At 39.4% G+C, this 27,658-nt stretch overlaps 1 protein-coding gene across 1 annotated transcript in view; it reads left to right on the top strand.

Annotated features, from left to right (window-relative positions):
- Positions 1–27,432, top strand: part of LOC126483818 (molybdenum cofactor biosynthesis protein 1-like) — a 329,046-nt gene extending 301,614 nt beyond the window's left edge. The window contains exons 6-7 of the mRNA XM_050107013.1: positions 5,020–5,105; positions 27,377–27,432. Coding sequence (XP_049962970.1) covers positions 5,020–5,105; positions 27,377–27,432 — 142 coding nt within the window. The remainder of the gene's footprint in view (positions 1–5,019; positions 5,106–27,376) is intronic.
- Positions 27,433–27,658: the final 226 nt, after the last annotated feature.

Raw genomic sequence — 27,658 nt, 5'->3', positions numbered from 1 at the left:
AAGGAAAATACTACCACAATCAGCAGAGTGAACTGCTATGGGCAACAGGATATCATTGACAGGGGTTACCACTGACTAGCATGGCTTTAGCAGCGAACAGGTGGGCCACAATGTAGCAAATGACTCACCAACTCAGTGACAGTCAATAAACAGTAACCATTCATGCCACTGGGAACTGTCACCTCTTTGTGGGATACAAAGATGCAATCTGCACACTGCTCGTCACAGTTACAAAGATTAGCATTGGTTCGGAACAGCACCAGGGGATGCTCGAAGCATGCAGGAAGGTCGTCTGTCTGATGATTTGCGGTACATATTGCCAAGGTGGCAGGGTGCAAAATAAGGAGTGATCAAAAAACTTCCATTTGAAGGCTGCATAGTTCAGACCAGTATGCCACACACACACACACACACACACACACACACACACACACACACACACTCTCACACACACACACACACACACACACACACACACACACACACACACACATATCCATCCACACATATACCCTGCTTGTGTCTGTATATGTGCGGATGGATATATGTGTGTGTGTGTGTGTGTGTGTGTGTGTGTGCGAGTGTATACCTGTCCTTTTTCCCCCCTAAGGTAAGTCTTTCCACTCCCAGGGTTGGAATGACTCCTTACCCTCTCCCTTAAAACCCACATCCTTTCGTCTTTCCCTCTCCTTCCCTCTTTCCTGATGAAGCAACTGTGGGTTGCGAAAGCTTGAATTTTGTGTGTGTGTTTGTTTGTGTGTCTATCAACATACCAATGCTTTCGTTTGGTAAGTTACATCATCTTTGTTTTTAGATATATTTTTCCCATTTGGAATGTTTCCCTGTATTATATTATATATCAGTGCTTTCCTCTCCCACAACTATCCTGCAGACCTTGTCCACAAATTGATCTCCCAAACAATACATTCCTCCCCACCCAACAACAATGTTACTACCCCCAGACCACACAGAAGCATCCCCCTTGTCACCCAATATTATCCTGGCCTCGAATACATCAACTAATTACTCCGCCACGGATATGAATTTCTCAAGTCAAGCCCTGAAGTGAGATCATCCCTTGACAATATTCTCCCCACACCACCCAGAGTTGCCTTTTGCCGACCCCCTAACCTCCGTAACATCCTTGTCAAACCCTACAATATTCCCAGACCACCTTCACTACCCAGCGGTTCCTACCCCTGTAACCGACCCCGATGCAAAACCTGCCCCATGCATCCCCCCACAACCAACTACTCCAGCCCCGCTACTGGTATAACATACACAACTCAAGGCAGGGCCACATGTGAGACAGCACGTCATTTATCAGCTGACATGCCTGCACTGCACAGCCTTTTACATTGGTATGACGACAACTAAACTGGCTGAGCGCATGAATGGGCACAGACGAACTGTCCACCTAGGAGATGTCCAATACCCAGTAGCGGAGCATGCCCTCCAGCATAATTCTAGGGACCTAGGAACCTGCTACACCATATGTGCCATGTCGCTTCTCCCACCCAACACCAGTACCTCGGAACTGCGGAGATGGGAACTTGCACTCCAACACATCCTTTCATCCCGCCATCCCCCTGGACTGAACCTATGTTAACCAACCTCACTCCCATTTACTCTTTAGTCTTCTCCTCTTTCCCTTTCCTCTTTAGCCATTCACGCATCTTTTTATCCTACATAGTTGTGTTTATCTTTATACTATGTACCTCTTTACTTCTGTATTCATCCTCCTTGGTTTGAAGCTGGCACAGTAATTACAGTAGAATATCTTTGGCTTCCCTCTGACATCCATGCCTCCATCTTTGCTACCCTCCCTGTTTACCTTTCCCCTGTTGCTTCATAACCTGGGTTGTGAATAACTGAATCCACTTTCCCTTCTTCCCCTTTTTTCCCCTCTCTCCTCCCTGATGAAGGAACGAAGTTCCGAAAGCTAGGATACGTCAATTTTCTGTTCTGTTTTGTGTATCTATCGGCTGTACTGAGCTGAGGTAAGTACTCACCAGGCCCTCTATCTCTTTGTTAGTATTTGTTTCATATATATAAACACACACATACACACACATACTCACACACACACACACACACACACACACACACACACACACACAGGGTGATGCGTATTAACATTTAAAAACCTCCAAAGCACTGTAGATGACCCTGAGACAAGTAATTTAATACAAAACACATGGGATCACAAATGTTGGATACGATACAAATGTTGGGAAATGTGTCAAAAGCAAATGACAAATGTCACCAGATGATGTACCTTGCCATGCTTGCAGTGGTTGAGCCTCTTGGTCTGTCACACTTGATCATCCCAACCCAAGTCAAGTATTCATATCGTTGTGGCTACGGATACATGTGTGCGACTTTAGTGATGGCGTTCAGGATTTGCGTCTTGCATCTGGCAGGCAGTATTTTTTCATTGTGTTAAACAATTATGTATTTATATTGAAGTTTATTATTTTATTTACCGGTCTTGCAGTTTCCTTGATTTCTTGCAAAGTACAGTACAATGAAAACCTACCATATTGCATAACAAGTAGATGAGTGTAAACTTCAGAATAGCATCATCGCCATTAAATGACCTTTGTTTTCTTTACTAACTAATGTCTGTAAACAAAAAGAGAAGTGACAGAAGCAAAAAACACAAAATCAGAACTGCTTTTGCTTGATTACAGCAGGGACAGTAATTTTGTAACATCTACATTTACAACAGATCATATTTACAAAATGTTTTGAAATTTGCTCTGTTTTCTCAAATGAAAGTATTGCACTGCTCAATCATTTCTTTACACTCAACCCCGACTGCTGCACATGCTGTGGGGTATGTCATCTGGTTACGTCATATGTTCAGTGTTTCTCACCAATTTTTGGGGTATTTTGAAATTTACAAAAAGGCAAATGCAGAAAGTTATCACATTTTGCTGCACAATACCTGTGTCACAGAAAAATAATGTATACAAATCTTCTCAGATTGGCCACTGAATAACTTTGTGCAAGCCTCGCAATATTTCACCAACACAACTGTTCGTCATCTTCAGGTAGTGGTGGGTCCTGTCATCACTGCTGCAAGATGTGACTGGTGATATTCGCACAGCAGAATTGAAATTTGTCAGGCTAGAAGCAGGAGTACGAATGTGTGGACAGGCACTCCCAGTTGGATGGAAATGCCATTCATAGTAGCCTTCTGCTTATGTGTTGTGGGCAATGACTGCACTTCTGGACACTCGTGTGGTTAAAAGCTGAATTAACTCTCTGCAAGGTGCTGCATCAGGTCATACATCGGAGGATCTGGTTTCTACTGTTTTAATTTCATGGCAGTCAGTGCTGGATTCTGGGCAGTGCTTAGTCAAAATTCCATATTCCTGTTGGTAAGATTGCCCACCGTATGGCCTCTTGGGAAACGTGTGGTGCCCTGTATTCAGGCAGTGCTCTGCTACCACTAATTTACTGGGTGGCATTTTTGTCAGTGCTGTTGAACACAGTGTTCTTGCACAATGTGAGGTGTCTGCCCTATATAAGATTTCCCATAATGGCATCAGATCTTATATATGATCTATGTTTTCTAGGGTCAAGATTGTCTTTAACTGAACACAAACAATTCCTTAGTTTTGCTGGTAGACGAAAAACACACTTGATTCTGTTTCTCTTAGCGATTCTTTTAATTTTGAAAACATGCCACTGAAATATGGCAAGAAAGCCATTTGCAGTGCTTGTCTAAGTATCTTCATTTACATCCCTACACTGAACTTGCTTTGCTCAGAACACATTGCAAATCTGTTTACAAGAATAAACGTTCTGCTGCAACACTGTTATTAGGTTTTACAGTTCACCAGGCAGACTGTTGGTATCTGAGATCACGTGTGCTCTATGTGCCAAGGAGTGTAAGACACTACCACATTGTGCAGGGTGATGGCAACTTTTGGACCGCAAATATAACTCTGCGTGTATCAGTTTGCAGTAGAGACTATGCCCCAGTGTTCTGTCAGCTTTTCTTCTAACTGTGACATCCAGGAATGGTAAGCTGCTATCTTTTTGTACTTCCACAGTGAACTGAATATTCAGACGGAGCGAGTGCAAATGCTGCAGGGACATAGGTAGTGTCTGTATTATGTGGGCCGCACCACAAATGTCTCTTCAGCATTCTGCCAGAAGGAGGAATGTTGGATATTTACTAAGGGAAATAGAGGATCTCCCATGGGAACACTGTCCACTTGATTAAAGTAGTTGGTGTTACATAAGAAATAGGATGAGGTATGCACATGTTTAAACAGCACCACAATTTCTTTCTCAAACTTGCTGTTAATAACCTCTAATGAGGGCTGCAGGGGCACTTTTGTAAGTAATGATATAACATTTGAGCTAACTAAAAGATCTGAAAGTTCTAGTTTAAGCATCTTCAGGTATTCTATGAAATCCTCTGAATTCTAAATATGATGGTCATAGTCATCCACATGATAAATTTCAAAGCTGTCATGTGGAAATTGCCAGTTGCATCTTGCAGCAGTGATGGTGGAAATCACCACCACCTGTAGATGCCAAAACGTTGTGTCACTTAAATATTGAGGGAGGGACTTGCATAATGTTATCTGGTGGGGAACCCAAAGTGTTTTTGCAACAGATCTATCAGGCAAGCCTGAAAAGTCACATATACTCCAAGCAGTAAGTACCTGTCGTAAAATGATCACATTAGTGAGCTTGGCAATTAATTAAGAGTTTATCAATAAATTTGGCTTCATTTTGCAAGAAATTGTGCTGTGTTCCAGTACTCCCTCTTCAACAAAACTAATGTCAGTTTCTGCTCCACCTCTTCAGCCCAAGATCCTATGTACACTCTTGAGCATTCTTGTCCAGTGGGTTTGTTATCCTGCTGTTGCCTACTGCAGACTACAAGATTACTGTTGAAGATTTCTGCAAAGTTTTTCTTCCTTTTTAGTGTACCAACATTTCACTGTGTGGTAATTGCCTGGTACTGTTTAACGGGTGTTTTAACAGTTGTTTCAGAGATGCAATACGAAGCAAATGCAGTGAGGATGACTTGCTTGCCATGATTGGGGCAGCAGTGAGAAGAAGGAAGAAACAACATCGAGGTAAGATACATTACAGCAAATGTAACTCTATAGATAGAAAGAAAATTTCTGTTTAACAAGTCATAGCAAACATAAGAGCAAAATAGAACGAAAAACAACAGTGATAGAACCTGTGTTTTTTGTGTAAACTTGGATTTAATTTTTATTTAGTATTCATTCTGATTAATGCCCATTGGTCAACAAGATATTTCAGCCCTAGAATTTGGTTCTGCAAGGTCCACCAGATAACCATATATGGCTGTTGTAACTCCTTTATTGGACTTCAGAAGTTTTCCAGCAACAAATCTTTTTTTTTTCTTTCTTTCTTTCTTTTTTTTCTTTTTTTAAAAAAAAGCTAAAATGCAGAAAACATCATAAAGCAAACACTCACAGAAAAGCATCAGTGTCCTTGAAACAATGGAAACTCCAGTAGGAATATCAACAATATTGGAAAAGGCAGATTACTACTTACTGGTGAAGGCTGTGGCTGAAAGCTATGTAAGTGTCTTTTAATTCTGCCCATCTGCAGCCTAAGGTATCTTCTTTATGGTAAGTAACAGTCTGTCTTTTCCTTCATTATTCATTAGTGTTCTTTGTTTTTATTGCTGTTTAGCAAGCATCATGTGGTATATAAGGGATGCGAATAGCGTCAGATGAATCATCACTCTGGAGGATATGAAGGTGCTGCATATTGGTGTGAGACAGCATTATCTGATGAGAGTTTGAAAGAAACCTCATTGTGGATGTCCATTTGGTCGCCTGGTTAAACCTTGCAACATCTGTATTTTTGGAGTATTTGGATCTGACAGTGGCCTGATGTTGGAAGTAAGGGCATACTCATCATCAATGTTCCAGTTGACTACATGAGACCACTACAAGGGAGCATCACTGTGTAGTGTACTGAGTACATTGTAACCTGTTCACATCTGTGACTGCCATCTGAGAACAAGTACAGTAAACTCTCGTGCAGCTACACTTTTGGCTAGCTAGATTGACACTTGACAAGTTTCAGTTTGCGTGCACCTGGAGCCAAGCATTTGCTGGTGTTTTTTGGCAATCTACTGCTAATCTGTGCACTGGTGTGTGTCAAAAGTCCAAGTATCGTCAATTCGTGCGTGTGTTGGTTGAAGCTGTAGTGTGTTTCTTATTCGTATTGCATGGTTTCATGCCACTGCCATCTATTGGAACTGCTTGGTAGTACAGTACATACAGTATTGTTCTATGCAGCGCAACGTAGCCCTGTCAAAACCGACAATTAGAGTGCGCTGCCTAACACTTTCCACTTGTTGTCGGTACATCAAAGCTGAGTGTGTAACAGTGAATGTACAACACCCTGTTGTGTTGCCACGTGGGCTTGGGTAGAACAGAGGAAATGGCATAGATGTATCGAATGCTTTCATTTGATGGCTGCCACAGCCTGGTTTCAAAAGTCAAAAGTTTGTCTAGTGCATCTCGAGTGTTGTCAAGTTGTGCATCTGTGTGTTTCTGATTTGAGGTTTCGTGCTCCCACTATGTGCCTTAAAGTGTCCAGAGATAAAAGGGGCCAAAAACCATAAAGGACTCAGTCGAGTGTCTGTAGAAAGAACACTGAACGTGACTACAGGCACGAAACATAAAATGAATGTGATCTTGTTGGAAAAAGAGCTTCACACTTTGCAGAGAATTGATGCTGGTGAGCCACCCACAAAAGTTGCTGCAGAGTAGGAGTACAATTACTGATCGGAAGACAAATTGATCAGGAATTTAAAAATTTTGTTCCATCCAAGCATTGGGCAGCGCAGTGAAATCTTGAAAAGCAATGAGAAAAGGTGCACATCCTCAGTTAGAAGAGGCATTATTTTTGTGGCACGAATAAATAAGAGCCAAAGGTGTGTCAGTTTCAGGTCCTCTACTTTGTCAAAATGAGCTGATGAGCTGATTGAAGGAAAGAAGCAAGAATTGCTCGGAAGTAATGGCCAGCAGGATCGTTTCAAGAAGCAGCGTGGCATTCATGAAATTGCCATCAGTTCCAAATCATTATCTGGGGATGAAGCTGCTACACTGATTTTAAGAAGAAACTGCACACAATCATTGACAAAGGAGGTTATACTGGCAATCAACTTTACAAATGTGATGAAACTGGGTTGAATTACAAAATGCTGCCAATGAAAACCCTTGCCTCTAAAGAAGAAGAAATGGCTTCAGGATACAAAAAAATCCAAGAAAGATTTACTGTCCTTGCTTGCAGTAATGCCACTGGCAATCATAAACTGTGTCTTACTTTAATTGGCAAATCCAAAACACCAAGAGCATTTAGACACCAACCAACCAGTTTGCCACTGAGGTACACGAGTCAGTCTTAAGGCATGTATGAACAGTGCCATCTTCAGAGAGTGGTTCCAGGCAGAGTTTGTTCCAACTGTAGTAAATTACATGGAAGGAAATGGACTTCCTTGAAAAGTGCTACTTCTTGTGGACAATGCTCCTTCTCACCCAGGTGATCTGCAAGATGGGGATATCAAAGTTGTATTTCTCCCACAAAATGTCACATCTCTATGTCAACCGATGGACCAAGGTATTCTTGAGGCGATGGAAAAACATTACAGACGCAAGATGCTGGAATAATTAATAGGTGTGATTGATGCTGCAGATGATTTTGTGGAAGCTCTTAAAAAAATCGATGTTTTAAGTGTCATTCATTGATTGCTGAAGCTTGGAATCTAATTCCTCCAGTTCCTCTTGTTAGGTCTTGGAAAAAACTCTTAGATCGTAAGGCAACCTAAGTGGTGGGAAGGAGGAGGCAACACCAAAACTCAAGCTGACATAATTTTGGTGAATTTACTGGAGAAGCTGGTTGTAAAGACACACACTTCGAAGACATTGAAGAGTGGATAGAAAATGGCATTTTTTCATGTGACTGAGGATGAAATCGTCCAAATTGTGACCGATCATAAAGTGTCAGAAGACTATGTTTCTGATGATGAATCAGAGAAAAATATTCCTCACACATTCTGTTACGAAGTGATCCAAACTGCCCTGGAGTACATCAGCCAACAGGCGGAGACGATTTATCTTGAAATAGTTTGATTTCAACGTTGGAGATGTATTGTTGCAGCAATAGTTTCTCAAGCAAAAAAACAAAAGAAAAAGACGTTTGTGACTTCGTTACCAAAAAATAAACTCTAATGAAGCATCCTAGAACTTCTATGTCCATAACTTAAAAAGTTTTTTTTTTTTTTTTAATTTTCTTGAAAGTTCCTCTAGACAGACTTTTTGTTCCTTTGAGTAATCTCTAGATTTGTTTCATAATTTTGTTCAGTAGTTTATTTTTTACTCAAAAGAGTAGGTAATAAAATTAAAACTCCTGTTATTTCCTGCTGCCAAATAAGGGAGATTTTTTCTGTAAGAATGCAAAATAAACGAGCTTTGTTATACAGCACTTAAAAACTTTGAGTTTTCAATCATAGTTTGGTGCCTTTTTAACATGTCAACACAATTTTTTCAGTAAAAAAGTGCAGGGTTATTTGCAACCACATCAGTAACGTTTTACATACCCTACGCACGTTTTACGATCGTATTTCGCAATATTGATGCAATTTGGAGTGTTCACATGTGAAAACAGGGGACTTTGATTTATCTGAAATTTTTGTTATCGGAACCGGCCACCGTCCCGATCATTTAGGATAAACAGGAGTTCACTGTAATAGACTCCTTGCAACATGCTGTGTCATACTGCTAGGAGCAGCCAGACTATGGAATTGCCGTCCTGCACATAGGCTGCCATTAACACCCAAGCAAATGACTGCATGTGAAGTGGTGCCATGATCGAGAAGTACGGACTGCTAATGAATAGTGTCACATTATGTTCACTAATGAGTCCCAGTCCTGCACTGCTCCAAATGACTATCGTGGAGAAGTTCGACAGTGACCCGGGGAGATGGGGAGAGGTCCCATTCTTCCACATTTTGGGGGGGGGGGGGGGGTCACAAAGCAGTCCCATGGTGTGGGGAGCCATTGGGTATGACTTCAGGTCACGGCTTGTAATGGCCGAGGGAACTCTGATGGTACAGCAGTGTGTAATAGTATTGTGGTGCTATTTTTCAACAGGCCAGTGCTTGTCCACATGTAGTGTGTGTCTCTTTAAGTTGTCTGCGTGATGTTGATATACTCCTGTGGCCAGCAAAATCCCCATATCTGTCCCCAATAGAACATTATGGGACCAACATGGACGTCAACTCCATCCCACTGCCTGTATCCATGATTGCAATGTCCAGTTACAACAGTTGTGGATCACCTTTCTCAGGAGGGTATGCAGCAGCTTTACGACATCCTCCCGCACTGTCCAGGCCAGACAGGGTGCATTGCTGTGTTGATAAGTGGGCTCAAACTGATAAGTTCTGTGTAAATTTGACTCTGTTTTGTTATCACTGAAATAACATCGCATACCCTCTAAATTAGCTATGTTTCAATTTGTTTTCTCCCCACCTTCTGAGTGTCTCACTTTTTTTCAAGCAGTGTAATTTAAGACAGACATAAGTATATGAAAATGGGATGGCATAACACATTGCTATTCAACTATGCCCCTAAGAAAATTGTAAGATAATGGAGAAGAGCAGGTGCACTATTACACTGACTAGAATGTAAACTTAAAGATAGAATTATATTGTGTAACCTATACCGATGATGTAATACTAATTGACAAAAACATCACTGATGTGCTAAAGCAATTTGAAATATTAAGGGAGCAATCTAGGAAAATTGGACTAATAATTTCACCTGGATAAAAAATTAATGGACGATACCAAAATGGCACTGGGTGAACTTATATAGGCAACAACATAGTATTCGGTGATAAAGAGTTTAAATAATTAGGTGAAAAAGACCACTGAACATCATAATGAAAAGAAGGCATAGAATCCAGACTTCAGAAAATACAAACTGTCTCTCAGTTAACTAAAAGTATTTTTCCTGGAACTCTAAAATCTAACATTGCACAACAGTGATCAAATTAGAATTTCTTTATGCATGAGAGAGACTCTTTGTCCAACACAAGACATGAAAACAGCAAACTGAATTAGAAGAATGTAAAATTGTAGTAAAAATCTTAGGTCCAAGAATAAAAGATGGAATACATCACACAGAACCCAGTGTGAAATCTCCAGGCAAATTCCTAAAAACTCTTGTTACAATGTGTCTCCAAAGAATCCAACTTGTGGGACATACAGAAAGAATGTATCCAAACAGGCAGCTCATTGGATTCCCACATACTTGAAAAATAAGATCCAACTGATGAAAACAAACAGGAAGAGACCTTACGAAATTGGAATCACCACATTTACAGTATTCTGATGTAGTGATGAGTCACACAGAGTGCAGTTTCACAGTAGCTTGATCGATGCTTGTACTTGTGTATGTAGTATATGCAAGTGTGTACAGCGTCTCTTCTGGTGTACTCACAATATGCTAATTTAGTGGCCGAGCAGTAAACCGGATCCCTACTCGGTTCCAGTGTGCTGTGCTAATTATTCTTCTTCACTATACATTTATGCTTGGAGCTGCAAGAGAGGCCATTTTCCGGATAGTGCCACAAAAACAACAAATTCTCAGATATCAGTTTAACTTAAACTCTTCAACATCATAGACAACATTTCACATTAATATGTTGCAGAACACTAGATTAGTGTTAAAATTGCCAGAGTAAACATTGTTCTCCATGTGACAGATTGTCACCCGATGTCCAAAATCGATAAATTTTATATCTCTGCACAGAGAAGCAGCTGGTTGCTCATTGTCATCTGTGGTGCTAATCAATGGGTCGAGCTCGTTGCTGGCACAGCGCCACCTCAGAGTAAGTGGCCCCTCATCCCAGCAGGTGGCGATGTTTAAACACCCGTATAGCTCCCAAGACTTACTGTGTCTGTGGATAACTCCGTCTCTGCACAGAACTTCCCACATTTCCCACACAGTGGGCCCTTGTGTCTCTTACACACAATAAATCTTCAAACTTATTTCATTGGCTAAGTTAAATTTCGAGTGTGACGTGCTATTTCGTAAAAAATAGCAAACGGTAGACATGGATGTTATTGTGACACTTTCCTAAGGCAACATTTGTGTATTACACTTGTAGAAGTGCACTGCAACATAAAACAGTAGACCGTAAGTTCAAACAATGGAAACTACAGGTTGGAATATCAGCAGTGTAGGAAAAGATAGAGTGCTAATTACCATAAAGATGGCACGTTAAAATGCAGACAGGCACAGTTAAGACACTTACACATAAGCTTTTGGCCACAACCTTCATCAGAAAAAGAAATAGAAATACACACCATTCATTCACACAAGCAAGCACACCACACACACACATGACCACCAACTGAGACAGCTCAGGCCAGAATGCTAGCCTGTAAGTTTGCTACACAATAAAATAATTATTCTGAGCTACAAGAAAAATGGATTCAAAGAACTAAACTGCTTGAAGAAAAAAAAGGGAAGCTCCCTGAAGCAACGTAGTTTCACGAGTGTGCATACCAGTGGTAAATTATGAGAGTCGCAACCCTCTGAAATGGATAAAAAGGTCACCAGATTGCATTAGCTTTGTTTGTGTCTCGGATTGTTACCGTGAATGGTAGGAGCTATAAGAGATGTGAAGAGCGTAAGATGTTGAGTGATCCCTGTGAAGGACACAGATGCCCTGTACTTCTGTGAGTCAGCATTATCAGCACGTAACAAAATTTGAAGGGGCCTAATTGTGTGTCTCCATTTGCCAGGCTGATTGAATTATGCAGTATGCAGATTTGTGAGACATTCAGATGTGGTAGTGTCCCCATGTTGGACTGCTTGGGTACGTAAGGGCGGCTTGCTTGTCAGCAAGCTTCCGGTTGACCGTGTCTGACGAGCCCATGGGAGAATTGCTGCAAGTACGCCGAGCACATTGTAACCCTTTCACACCTGCACCTGTCATGTGATCAGCAGTGAGTCACATTCTACAAGACCCGCGATGACAGTTGTCAGTGAGTATGACAACGACATAGGGAGAGGGCGTTTGGGGCAGCATCGGATATGACTTCAGGTCACCCTGACAGCACAACAGTATGTCATGGACATCCTACATCCTCATTTGCTACCTCCATGTCCAACGGAGTTACAAGAGACAGAGCAGTGAAAACATATCCAGTTGTTGACTCACAAAACGGTTTTGAGCTGTGACGCATGTAGTCTTAAGTGAATCATTCATACAAAAAGAAAAGAAGAGGAAGCTAAAGTCAGAATCTGAAAAAATTGGAGAATGGAATAGATATTTGAAGACTTCACACTTGAAACTCCCAGTTTTCCTATTGTGAAAGTGCCTTTGTGACCATATGCATTTCACTGATGATAAACTTTTTTTTCCCCCTGGGTCTTGGCTCCATATTTTTTCATCCGGTTGAGTCAGAATACTTGCATAGTATTTGTGAGGTATTGTTTCAGTCTTGCAAGCTAATCTAAAATACAATCCCTTTTGCATCCTAGAAAACAATGACCACTCTTTCTCTCCGATTAAGTCACCTTGGCTATTTTTGTGCAACTGCTGTTTCATTTCATCCACGGGAACAGATTGGTGCATAGAATCAGTTGTGTGTCAGATTGTCCCAAATTGTTTTTCACATTAGGTTGTAGTCAGGCTTCAACAGACATGCCACTCATTTTCTGGTATGGCCACGGCATCAACTGTTTTGCACATCTTTTTAATTACTGATCTTGCAATATCACACTGTGTTCTTTCTCAGCATTTTCATATTTGATTGTAATTCTAGGAAGTAGTTCATGAGTCATCTTACAGAGACATATGCCACATATGAATTCAGCCACCCATTCCTTAACTGTTGACTATGAAGGAACTCCCCCCATGAACCATGGACCTTACCGTTGGTGGGGAGGCTTGTGTGCCTCAGCGATACAGATGGCCGTACCGTAGGTACAACCACAACGGAGGGGTTTCTGTTGAGAGGCCAGATAAACATGTGGTTCCTGAAGAGGGGCAGCAGCCTTTTCAGTAGTTGCAGGGGCAACAGTCTGGATGATTGACTGATCTGGCCATGTAACATTAACCAAAACACCTTGCTGTGCTGTTACTGCGAACGGCTGAAAGCAAGGGGAAACTATAGCCATAATTTTTCCCGAGGACATGCAGCTCTTCAACTTGACTAGAAGAAGAGATCGGTTGGTAGGACATGTTTTGAGGCATCAAGGGATCACAAATTTAGCATTGGAGGGCAGCGTGGAGGGTAAAAATCGTAGAGGGAGACCAAGAGATGAATACACTAAGCAGATTCAGGAGGATGTAGGTTGCAGTAGGTACTGGGAGATGAAGAAGCTTGCACAGGATAGAGTAGCATGGAGAGCTGCATCAAACCAGTCTCAGGACTGAAGACCACAACAACAACAACAGCATGAAGGAACTGACTCCTAATAAGTAAGATGATGCCTGTAGAAAAGTGCAACAAAACAGTAATCTCAAAAAAGGACAGGATAGACAGTACATTCTGTAGGACATATTAAAAGTGATTGGTAAAAGAGACTTGGTGTGTTAAATGCAGCTTTTGATTACATGATAATTGAATTGGATAGATAAACAACCTACTTGCTAAGTGGCGGCAGAACACACACATAAAAGAAGATTATAATTAGGCGAGCTTCAGAGCCAGTAGCTCATTCTTCAGGCAGAAGGGTTGAAGTGGAAGGAAGAGGGGTGAAGGATAGGTCTAGGAAAAAGGGTAGATTTTGAGAAAGTTACCCAGAACTGCAGATCAAGGGCTGACTTTCCAGATGGGATGTGATTCCACATCTACATACATACTCCACTAGCCACCATATGGTGCATGGCAGAAGGTACCCTGTCTCACTACAATAGTCTGAATAAAATTACTTGATAGTTGACATCAATCACTTGCTGCAACAATGTTGCCACATTGGCTACCAGCTACCGTTTGGTTACAGGTGACAACAAACAAGCAGCTCACTTCACAAATTATGTTAAATGTTTAACACAGAGCAATTTTTCTAGTGGCTGGTGCAAGGTATGTCAGAAATGTTGGATACTCTGTCGACTATTGATTTAAAGTGACCAGTGACTGAACTGGGGCAGACGACCCGTTTTGTATCCCTGACTGTAAACTTGTGTCCTAACCCAGCCGAGAAAATTGTGGTCAACAGTCTGCAGCAGTACTAATATCATGATCGCTTTGTTCATGGCAATTAAAGCTAACCCTTAAGGGTAAACTCACGACAACAAAAACTCAATTTCAGGGCTGAAAGCAAATTGAAATTTCTCCATGTCATTTGTTACCTGTAACTATCCTTACACTAGCTGCACATGCTGCCATGTTAGAAATCAGTGAACAGTCCATGTGGGCACTTGGTCGTGGATTATAGATGGCTGAGGCAGATTCCAAATGAAGAAATAATGACAGGAAGAAAAATAAGACCAAATAGAACAGTCAAAACAATGATGAAAAATGATGCAGCAAATTATTAAAAATAAAAAAAATATATTTAAACCAATTAATTGAATGAAAATAATAATCACACTCTTTTGGTTAGATTTAAAAATAAAAATTTTGCTACATTGATGAGATTCAAACCTACAACATGCTACATATTAGATTAATCTGCCAACCATTGTGCTATGCCACAGCACTGCATGAAGTATTTATATATGTGAATGTAGTGACCCAGTTGCAACTATGAATTGCAACCTTAAAAATTTCAGTTTCACGCAGTGTAGTGAAAAGCTTATCTAATGTAAGATGATCTCTGTGAATATGATAACTATATGTATGATACTGAATCACACCTTGTGCTGAGTTATTCAGTAGTGTTTGGTTAGTGCTATGAATGAAATGTGTGTCTTTCATTAGCATTGTTAATGTGTGTTGTTTTTGGTGTAGGTATCGCGTGTCATGAAATACATAATAAAAGTGTGGGGCTCGTAATTCGGGATACAAATACATCAAGAAAGAATGCTGAACCAGGAATTGGAAGTGACTGGCCAATTTTGGTGGAGTTTGGCAACAGCAGACAGTTCAAGTGTGACGCTGACTACTCTTATTGGCGTTTGAAGTGCCAACTATCAAGTAATTTTATTTCAACTGTAGTCAGTTCCTTTCCCGTTCCATCTGCCAATTGAGTGAGGAAAAAGTGAATGTCTATATGCCTCTCTATGAGTCCTAATTTGTTGTCTCTTATCTTTGTGGTCCTTACGCATAATGTATGTTGGTGCAAGCAGAATTGTTCTGCAGTCAGCACAGTGTTCCTCAAAATCCCTCCAGGGATTCCCATTTGAGTTCCAGAAACATCTCCATAATACTTGTATGTTGTTGTTTCAACCTACTGTTAACAAATCTAGTATCCTGCCTCTGAATTACCTCAATGTCTGCTTTAATTCGACCCCTTGCGGATACCAGACACTCAAACTGTACTCAAGAAGAGATCACACTAGCATCCTATATGTGATGTCCATCACAGCTGAGCCACACTGTAGTAAAATTCACCCAACAAACAAAAGATGATTATTCGCCTTCCCTACCATGACCCTCACACGTTTGTTCCATTTCATATCACATTGCAATGTTACGTCCAGATATTGAAACAATGTGACTTCTTCATTCATGACACTACTAATGCTGGATTCTGGCATTATGGATTTGTTTTTCCAACTCATCTGCAGTAACTTATATTTTTCTACATTTAGGGTTAGCTGTCATTTATCACACCAACTGGGAACTTTGTCCAGGTCATCTTTTATCCTCCTAAATCACTCAACGATGACACCTTCCATACACCACAACATCATCAGCAAACAACCACAGATTACTGTCCACTTTGTCCATCAAATCAGTTATGCACATAGAAAATATGAGTAATAGCGCTCCTATCACACATCCCTGGAACGATCCTAATGATACCCCAGTCACCTGATGGACACTCACCGTCGGGATAATGTAGTGGGTTCTATTACTTCAGAAGTCTTTGAGCCACTCACATGTCTGGGAATGTATTCCATGTGCTTGTACCTTTGTTAAAAGTCTGCATTGAGTCATTATGTCAAATGCTTCTCGGAAATCAAGAAATATGGAATCTGGGTTTGTGAATTTTGTGATGGCAAAGTTAGAGGAGCAATGCATCTGCATTAAATTTTGTGTGAAACTCAAGAAAACCTTTACAGAGACACACCAAATGATGCTGGGAGCCTATAGCGATGAGTACTTAAGCCATACTCGGTGTTATATATTATTCACACGTTTTAAAAATGGCTTTACAAAAGTCAAACATGATCCTTGTTCAGGACGCTCTTAGATGTCCACTGATGATGCTTGTGTCAGGAACGTCAACGAAATTGTGTGTGCCAGTCGAAGATTCACTGTCCGAGAGATTGTAGAAGAATGTAACATTTCAGTTGGATCATGTTATGAAATGACACAGCATCTTGGAATGCATTGTGTTGCCGTCAAGTTCATTCCACGCTCATGAGTCAAGACCAAAAAAACTTTTTGGATCTTACAAATGAGACTGAGATGTTCCTTGTGAGAATAGTATGACCCCTGCAGACTTCTTTTTATTTCCAAAGGTGAAAAGGATGAAGTTTTGCAATGGTAGATGAGATAGAAGAAAATTCGCAGACGGCACTTTATGCGACCCAGCAAGATGTGTGTCAAGACTGCTCCTGGAAGTGGAAATGATATTGGGAGCAGTGTATCAATTTTGGAGTAGAGTATTTTGAAGGAGACAATCCATAGTAACTAAAAGATAAGCATAGAAAATTTTGTGGACAAAGTTCTGGAATTTTTTGAACAGACATTGTATGACAAAAGGGCATGCTGAGTTGCCCATGAGTGATGCTTTGTACTGATTTGTGGACATAAACTTATTGGTCTCTATGAAACTGATTAGATTCAAACCCAGAATATGTTCAAGAATTCTGCAGCAAACTGATGTTACGGGTATTGGTCTGTAATTTCGCGGGTCTGTTCTTTCGCCCTTCGTATATACAGGAGACGCCTCTGTATTTTTTCCCCAGTTGCTTAGGTCTTTCTGCTGGGTGAGAGATTCACAATAAATACAAGCTAAGTAAGGGTCCAGTGCCATATAGCACTCTTTGTAAAACCAAATTGAGATTCCATCTGCAACTGGTGACATTTGTTTTTAATTATTTCAGGTGTCAGGGATGCTTACGAGGGTGGTTTGAAAAGTTCTTGAAACAGAATAGAAAAAAAGTACTTATGTCACTGAAACTTTTTTGTTTTTCAATGTACCCTGCTTGTAGATTAATTCACTTGGTCCAACAGTGTTCCAATACCTTGATCCCATCTCGACAATGATTTTCCTCCAGGCCTACAAAATAGTTGTCAACTCAGGCTATCAATTCTTAATTTAAGTGAATCTTCATCCACAAAGAAAAATTTTCAGTTTAGGGAAGAGGCACGTGTGGCAACAATTCATACCTTAGTTTGTGTAATTTTACCATGGCGATGGCACATGCGTGCGAGCGTGCATTGGCTTGATGCTAGATGACTTTCTTCCTTATTAAACCTGGCCTTTTTCTCATATCTTTTGTTGCAATTTGTCCAGAAGGTTAGCATAGTATTCTCCAGTAATTGTTTGCCCAGTGGGGAGATAAAGTACAAACAGAATCCCCTTCTCATCCCAGAACACTGATGCCATGATCTTCCCCGCTGAAGGAATTTGGTGGCGCATCCCAGAACACTGACGCCATGTCCTTCCCCGCTGAAGGAGTTTGGCGACGGAGATTCAGCATGTTTCCAATGCTTTGATTGTTGCTTTGTCTCTGGGGTATAGTAGTAAACCAAAGTTTCCTCGTGGTCACAAACCAGCACAAAAGTTCTTCTTTGTTTCTCCTAAAACAGGCCAAACATTGTTGTGATATGTCCATTCTCATGTGTTTTTGACCCAGCATCAAGAGTCGCGGCACCCATCTTGTGAATACCTTTCAGATGACATCTGGCAAGCGTGAGCAATTTCATGCACTCTAAATTGGTGATCCTCCTTGATCATTATGCGCACTTTTGCAATGATTTCTAGAGTAGTGACACATCTCGGCTGACCTATTCATGGATGATCATCATCTAAGCTCTCCTGACCAAATTTAAATTCATTTATCCACTTGGCAACAGTTGAAGACAAAGGAGCAGAGCCCCTGGTGTATTCTGGAAATCGGCATGAATGTCCTTCGCTTTCATACCTATCTTTATGAAGTACTTCATCACTGCTTGAATCTCTACCCGTCCCCCCCCGTCTTTGCAGATCACTACACAGGAACAACAACAGAGCCGTGTCACTGCCACAGCTCTCTTCCAAGAGCACTGACATGGCACATGTTTACAGGTGATTGTTGTTAGGTGTCTTTGTACTATTGTCAAATGACGGTATGTTTATATGATTCTCTTGCATGAATTATTTCTTAAATGTAAAATTTAAAACATTTATCTCCTACTGCCACACCAGACTGGTCAAGTGACATGATGGAAACCTTTGACTCACTTAGTGATTTTACATAGGACAATAATTTCCCCTGCTTCTCAGCCAGATCTTTTGCTGAGGTATGACAGTGGTAGTAACCTTTCCTTGTTGCCATTTGGCATTCTCTTTTGAACCAAGAGTGCAGTAGCTTTTCCTTCCTCAGTATTTTCCGAATTTCATTGTTAAACCACAGTGGCTCTTTTGCATCCTTAATTTGTTTACTAGGTACAGACTTGTTGAGAGTGCAATTCACGATCTGTTTAAGCTTTGACCATAATCTCTCTACGTCCATCTTAATGGAACTAAGTGATGTCAGTTCTGTCTAAGTGAGATGCTAACATCTGCTTATCTGCTCTTTCTGGCATGAACGTTTTCCTAGCCTTCTTGACTGATTTATTAATTTTTGTAACCTTAGTTATTATGATGTTATCATGATTATTAATCCCCATCTCTATGCTGAAGTCATTGATGATATCTGGCCTGTTTGTAACTACAAGGTCTAAGATATTTCCATTGCATGTGGCATGGCAAACTAGGTGCTCAAGACAATTTTCGAAAACCACATTCAAAAGTGCTTCACAAGATTGACTGCACCCCCTGCAATGAAGCCATAGGCTACCATCTATACTCAGTAGGCTAAATTAACCTCCAACTAGTATTGCATGATCTAGGTATTGACGTGCTACTGTCTGTAGACTTTCTGTGAATGGCTCCAAAACTGTCATAGCAAAACCGGGTGGCTGATTAAAACATCCATTAATTAACGTGATTTCACATAGACTTGTTATAGGCAACCAGGTAACTTCACTGTCACAATCAGCTTTGACCTCAATAGAGACAATGGACACTCCCTCTCCTACAGTGTCTAACCTGCCTTTCCGATATATATTCCATTAATCACTAAATATGTGAGAGCTTTCTACTCTGGGTTTCAGCCAGCTCTCAGTCTCTGAGAATAATATGAGTGCGAGACTTTCCTGGATGGCAGTAAATTCGAAAACTGTGTTACAAGTACTTTGACAACTGATAAAATTTTGACAATCTACACTGGAGTGAATTCAAAAGATAAACCTCAACCAACATTGAATGTATCTTGGTGATAAAGAGCCCAAATAAATAAATAGATGATTTTATTCCATTTCATCTGATTGAATGAAACACACACAGCATAACTACTCAGAAAACAACTATAGTGCTGATTACATTTACTATCATACATGTAGCACTCTGAGAACATTTCACCTTGTCATAGTAGTCCTGTGTTTTGGAACTAGGCAGTGCTTCATTTCACAAAGCGAAAGGAATGGCTTGTGTAAAAAAAAAAAAAAAAAAAAAAAAAAAAAAAAAAAAAAAAAAAAAAAAGAAGAAGAAGAAGAGGAAATAGTGGTTGCTGGTGTTTTTAACACTATCATTCAATTTAGTTCCTATTGTGAACTTTGCAGCTAGGATATGTAAATGCTCTGAGACTGCTATTGATAATATCTTTATGAACAAATCTAGGGGAAAAAAGTCATATCACAAAACCAATAGTAAATGGACTATCTGATCACAACGTGCAGCATCCTGTGTCAAATGTTGAAACTTCTCAGGATAAAAAAAATATTAAATCTGAGTACAGGAGGATAATAAATAAGCCAGAAATTGAGGAATTCAGGAAATTGCTCAAAGACATGAACTGGAGAGATGTTTACCTGACTCAAATGGAAAATACAAAGCATTTATTAATAAAGTTACCTCCTCTTTTGAAAATTGTTTTCCCCTAAAGGTAACTCAGATCACACAGAAGTCAAAAGATAAACCATGGATTACACAAGGAATAAAGATATCATGTGGGGAAAAAGGAGACTGTATCTACTATCTAGGAACATTTCTGATATTAGCATTGTAATGCATTACAAAGAATACTGCAAAATATTGAATCAAGTAATCCAGAAATTGAAGTAGCTTTATTAAGAGAAAAAGATAATTGTATCAACAAAATAAGAACTGTATGGGATATAGTGAAGACAGAGAGAAGTGGGGCCAAAAAGGAAGTGGAACAGATAGCTCTAAAAGTAAATGAGGCTTTGGTAACAAGTGCATGTAGTGTTGTAAATCTCTTAAGCAAGACTTAATTTTTGTTACTGACGGCTCGGGGTTATCAGGTTCGGTGAATGGTGCAATGGAGTATCTGGGACCAGTCTTTGAAGAACATTGTGTAGAACCTATTCGAGGAACTTTGAATTCCGACCATTGCTTCTCAGTATACTTACTCCTTAATGAAATTTGTTGCAAGTTACATATCTATATTTCCAACAAATAGCTCAATACATATTATCAATACTAGGAATAAGAACAATCTACATAAAGACCTAAAATCACTTATGTTGGTCCAAAAGGGGGTCCAATATTCAGGAACACACATTTTCAATAAATTACCAGCACCCATTAAAAACTTGGTTTCAGATAAAGCACAGTTTAAACAGAGTTTGAATGACTTTTTGATAGGCAATGCCGTCTACTCTATAGATGAATATCCTAACAGAGACTGAAAGGCCAGCTTAAGTAAAAATATGTTAGATTTAAGTTTTGACAGCACTTGGTTGCAACAGTCAATATTAAGTATTTTGTGTATGATAAATTTATTAATAGTGCATAACAATGTTTCATTCTGACAGCGTATTAATTCTGTAAATATTAGCTTTTCCAGTTTACTGTATTGTATTCACCTATTTTGACAATCTCGTGACAAATGATCAGGGAAGTATTCATTATATTAAAATGTTTTGTGTTATACATTCTGACATGTTCCACACCCTCGAGAATCATCTCATTTTTTCGGTGTATGTAACAAAAACTGAATCAAATCAAATCCAATCACCATCTCTCGTCATGTAATAACTTCACTTCTTCTTCTTCCCTTGTCGTCTCCTGTTTTTCCAGTACTCGTCCATCTCCTCCTCATGTTTTTCCCCCTTTATTCTATTCGTGTTGTTCTCAATCCCCTATTTCTTCTGCATTGAAAGCCTTTTATTTTTATTTACTTATTTTTTTTTATTGAGGTGAGTCTCTACGGACTGCGTGGTAACAACCGACTTCACTCTAGTGTCCAGGTCTTGTTCTTGCTCCAGCTTTGACTTCCTGCCAGTATCTTCTGAGCCCCTCCAAGAAGTGCCTTTTTATGCTCTTCAGATAATGGTCCTCACTGTCTTTCGAATGTTGATGCCATGTTAAAACCTTGGTAGTTGGTCACCAATCTTCTAAATTTGTTCCTTTCAGGAATTTCTCTCTGAGATACCAATCTGCTTAAGATCTTTTTCACATTCTTTGAACCATCTCAGCCTTGTTTTCTTAGATAGGATGAAACTCCGTATTCTTTTTGTTAGTCAATCACCGTCCATTTTCATGAGATGACCATAAAATAACAATCATTTCTTTGTAATGGATGCTGTGATAGGTTCTGTCTCACTGCACGTGTCCTCATTTGCTCTCATTCGTCATTGTCCATCGACCCATCTATTACCTTAGGATTTTCCTTAATATCCTACACTCACGCTTTTCCAGCCACTCAGCTTGACCTTGTCTATTCGTGGTCAAAGTTTTGGATGCTTATAAGCCCTCAGGTTGTACAACTGTATTATAATGTTGGAACTTGGCCCATATACTCATAGACTTTTTGTTATAAGTATTCTTTGTCAGTTGGTATGCTTGGTCTAACTTCCTCATCCCGACAATTGCTTCTTCTTTTAATCCATTCTCCTGGTGGATGACTTCACCGAGATACCTGAAATTCTTAACTCATCCGATTTTTTCCCAGGTTGGTTATCTTCCATTCAGGTCCGTCACAGATGTTCGTCATATATTTTGTCTTTTGAATAGAGATCTGGAGTCTAACTTTTTTCATCAATTTCTGACAGCCTATTTATCTTGTTGATTGCTGACTCTATGTTGTTAGCAAAAATGGCCAGGTCAGCCGCAAAATCTAAGCAGTCAATGCACACCCCTTTGTTCTTAGGACCAAGTCTGAACCACTCTTCATTTGTTTCTTCTTGGGTTAATAACTTTCTCCACTCTCGAATGACCTTTTCCAAGACACAATTGAAAAGGAGAGGGATAGTCCATCTCCTCGTCTTATGTCCGTTCTGATTGTAAAGGGTTCAGATACCTCACCCATAAGTTTAATTTTCGACACTGTGTTAGCAAGAGTTTGTTTGATCAGCTTTCTTGATGTATTATCCACCCCAAACTTTTCCAAAATATTCATTAATGCATGTCAGTCGATGGAGTCATATACTTTCTGAAAATCAACAAACATGACCACATAGTTATTTCTTCCAATTTTTTTTTGTACCTCATGATGTTCTTCAGGTTAAAGATCTGTTCTGCGCAAGAATCACCCTTTTGGAAACCAGCTTGATAGTCCCCAATCAGTTGGTTACAATGATCTTCTATTCTATTCTGTATCACTTTCGAGAGAATCTTATATGGAACAGATACTAATGAGGTACCCCTATAGTTATTGACATTCTATTTATCACCTTTTTTGTGTAGACGATGGATTAAAGCTGACTGCCATTCAGTTGGTATCATCCTAGCTCTCCAGATCTCCTCAAAAAGTTGGACTAGTATATCTAGAGTTTCATTATTTGCCAGCTTCAGTAGTTCCACCACTATTGAATCCTCTCCAGCTGCCTTATTATTCTTAAAGTTGTTGATGATCTCTTTGGTCTCCTCTTTACTAGATGGAGATGAGGGGTAGTTTGTGGATTGGGGCACATACAGGGAATCTTTCTTTCGGTTCATCACAATTAAGTAGGTTTTCAAAGTAACGAGACATTATCTTGCAGTTTTTTTGTTGGTCAGGCCGAGTGTGGTGTGCGTACTGTAAGACCTTCAGTGCACACACCATCAGATTATTTGACTTGTTGCTCTAACAAAGTAAGCGAGTGTCAGCAATATGTCTCGTGGTCTTATCATGGCGTATTTATCTTCTGCCATTAGGTCAGACGATAGAAATGCCACTTGCACGCTGAGAGTAGCAGATTGACGGTGACCAACTTTAAACAGAACTTGATTAGTTTTCACATTCATTTATTAAAATAATAACAAATATAAAAATTACTTAACTTGGTTCTGGATGCTATTTACAATTGACAATCTGAAGTTCCTTTGGTATTGATACATTAATCTTATTCTCACATATATCTCGGGTACTTGACGAAAGTGTCTATACATTTATCTTCATGGCAATGTACAGGAATATGGTAATCTTATTAGGCGCAAACTGAATCTTGACTATGGACTGGTACAGACAATTGTAGAACTCGTACAGACTGGTACAGACTATGCAGACTGGTACAGACTAATGCAGACTGGTGCAGACAAATGCAGACTGACTGGTCGAAGGTCTTTACACTTGTTATAATACCTCGCACGTTCATGTATCACTGCGCGAGTGTGATGCGCGAGGAGAAAGTGTTCTATCTTAGCAGCAATCTCATTGGCTCTGTTACATATTAATACGCGAATCGGCGGAAGCAGAATTTGGTCCGTCTCTGTGGCAGCGCCATCTCGTAGTGCGGAGATGGACGAGTGCTGCGCCTGCGCTGTTGTGCTTAGCGGGGCTCACTCTAGTGGGAAATTTGTGTACGCGCTGAATACGCGGAACTATGTACACAACACTGAGCTTTCCATTTTCGTCTCTAAAACAAAAACTAGGGGCTTGGTATCCTTTCAAATTCGATTTGAACGTCTGATAGAAGTCTCTGACATTGTTTATCTGGAAACGCTGATCGATCTGTTATAACTGCTGTTTCTCATGCAACTGCTTAGCCCTTCGTAGAGTTCTGGCTGCATATTTTCGAACTTCATGGAATACATCAAAATCATCAGGTCTCCTGGTAGAGTTCCACTTTTTCCATGCACTTGCTGTTTGGCCCACCACCTCACCACAAACCTCATTCCACCATGTATGATTCCTCTTTTTAGCTGTCAGGATTTTAGTATTAGCTGCTTGTTGGATCATGGAGTCAATGTCTGCCCATTTATGGGATTCAACTGTCAGTTACTGGTGGCATTGTTCCAATATGTTTTGATTGATTTTGAGCTTCGCAATATCATATTTATGAATTTTATTTCCGGTTTTCACGGTCTTATTGAGAGGGATGAAATTAATTTTGATCTTGGAGAGGTGATGATCCTTTTAAATTCAGTATTTTATCTGTAAAAAGGTTTCTTTCTATTATTTCTGATTGTTTGATGTTGTTTCTTTCTTATTTCTGTAATCCATGCTATCATTGATTCCTTCTTCCAGAACTACTCATTCAGTAGAGGTCTCTAAAAAAAGATTAATCTTCTTTTAGCCATTACTTCTGATATTTTCTCAAAATTTTTGTAGATCTCCTCATTACTTCTCATTTTCCAGCCATCTGTAGCTTGTATTGCAACCATTATTTTCTAATAATGCTCCTTTGAGGAACCTCTGTTCTGTCCAGCTTATAGTTCATCATTAGGCATCCTCAACCATATAAACATCCTGGTCATACCACTGTGGTATAGTGTCTTCGTTTTGTTTTTTTAGTTGTACATTTCTTGTTGTAAATATCCTTTGTCAAACGATTTGCTCTCTCCAGTTTGCTGACTCTTGCATCTACTGTTAATTCTTCTAGTCCATTTTGTTGTACAGTTTGTCCAATATATTTAAATTTACTTCCTAATGCTATTTTACTTTTTTGTTTTTCTAAGAGTGTTGATGCATTGTTTGAAATTGTCATCAATGTTGTTTTTTCGGCTGAAATTTTGGGACCAGCTCCCTTTGCTATTTCTTCCAAAAGATTTCTTTCAATAACTGTCTGCCAGATTTTTTGAAAGTATATCAGAATCATCTGCAGAAGCCAGGCAGTTTACCTTAATTCCATTTGTTTTTCATCCTAAAATTATTGGTTCAATTTTGTGATTTTTTTTTCTCCAAATTCCAGATACTTTCTATTTTTTCTAGAATGCAGTGTTACAGTAAAGGTGATAAACTGTCCCCTTGTCTAACATCAGTTTTTATTTCAAATGGTTGAGATACTTCTCCCATAAATTTAGCTTCTGCCATCCTATTTGCTAGTGTTTTGAGGATTATGTTTGCTTTAACACAAAATTCTTTGATGATTTTACCTATAATTTCTCTGCCTACCAAATCAAATGTTTTCTTGAAACCTATACATGATACTATTATAGGTTTGGTGATTAACAGTATGTGGAGAATTATCGATTTTCTAATAAACATCTGTTCTGTGCAGGGTATTCCCTTTCTAGAGCTCCTTGAGATTCTCCCAGTTATTTGTCTAAAGTTTCTACAACTCTGTCCAGAGAATTTTTGATAATATTTTGTATATCACTGGCAGAAGTGAGGCATCTCTGCAATTGTTGACATTTTGTGTTTCCCCTTTTTTTCATAGCTGTGGATTAATGCTTTCCATAATCTCTTCAGCTTTCCAAATGTTCTCAAACAGCAGTTGTAGATCATTTGTGTGTTCTGACTATTTCAATAATTTTTCTGTAGTGGAGTGTTGGAATGATTTGATGGCTTCATGAATTTATTGTTCTGTTAGTGGAAAATCTTCCTCCAGATGTTGTGGGACTGCTATTATATATTGCTACAATGTGCTGTTATTATTATTGTTGTTGTTGTTGTTGTGGTTGTTTGGTTGCCTGTTCTTCAGCACTATCTTTCTGTTTCGTTTATCTATTTGCCGCCATTTTAGCCCATTTACCGGTATTTTCAGCTTGTTTTTCACTTATTTGACCTTTTGGTGGCTCCTCTTGAAGAGATCTTATTTCTCAGCATTTAAAATTACATCATCTGCTGCTCTTTCGCAACTCAATTTCATCATGTCCAGTCTAGTTTTTTCATTCATTTAACCATCCATCTTCCTTGACTCAAGATCCTGAATTTTCATCCTTAATTCTTGAACAGTCTCATTTCTCTTTTTACATTTTCCAGATGAAGAAACTTTTGGTCCTCAAAGCTAAGATTAGTATCAGTTTTTTTATTTGTTTCTGCCTATGGCTGCTATATCTCTTTAGTTAGAATATTTTCTCTCTCTGTATTTGATTATAGTCTAAGTCTGAATATTTTTATAAGTACATTTATTGCTGTAGCAATGAGTAAAATAAATTGTATTGCACTGCCTGTAGCATGTAGCACCATTTTGACTGTTAGTCCTCTTGCTGTACAAAAAGTAGCTTTGATGATTACTTAATGCAAGTATTTTGTAAGAGCTGTGGAATGGTTAGTATCTGTTTATATTTTTCTGATTAATTCAAGCTCGTCAATGCACATCCTCTGTTAAGGAAATATTTGAACTGAATTTACTGTGTGTTAAATATAAGCAGTGGATCCATTGGGGTAGTCTTTTTGGTAGAAATATGTCAAGGTGAACAAAACAGGAGATGAAATTTCCTGGCAGATTAAAACTGTTTGCCCGACCGAGACTCGAACTCGGGACCTTTGCCTTTCGCAGGCAAGTGCTCTACCAAAGCACGACTCACGTCCGGTACTCACAGCTTTACTTCTGCCAGTACCTCGTTTCCGCTGCAGAGTGAAAATCTCATTCTGTAAACAGGAGATGGTGAAGGAAGAGAGGGAAAAGATCAACATTTGCTTCTCATCAGCAATATAACTGGGTTGCAACATTCAGTGAAAATTATCTGTGACAGGAAGTTGTCAGAAATACATTTTTTGAAGAAACTTTATGTTTGTATAAGCATTTATTAAATTTAAAAAGTTGGATTTCATCTGTTAATACAAAAGATAATGTTTTGCATTGCAGGCATGCTAAACCTGTCAAAGATGAAGAATCGGCCAATGATTCTTATTGGAGGATAACAGTATGTATAACTTAAACTTGAGATTCTTGAAAATAAAGCTAGTCAGTATTTCTTAACAGTACTGATTTAAATACATCTAAAGATCGCTGTTACCTAAATGAAAGTTGACGAGCAAAGTCTTAGTGGACATTTGTATAAAATTGTCATAGGTGTTATTTACAAGAAGAGTAAATAGTTTCAATAGGAATGTGGTGAGACATTTAACAAATGTCATGACCACACAT

The sequence above is a fragment of the Schistocerca serialis genome, chromosome 6 (assembly GCF_023864345.2).
Source record: "Schistocerca serialis cubense isolate TAMUIC-IGC-003099 chromosome 6, iqSchSeri2.2, whole genome shotgun sequence".
Lineage (NCBI taxonomy): Eukaryota > Metazoa > Arthropoda > Insecta > Orthoptera > Acrididae > Schistocerca > Schistocerca serialis.
Note: the sequence above shows the minus strand (reverse complement) of the source record. Positions and strands in the feature narration are given on the sequence as shown.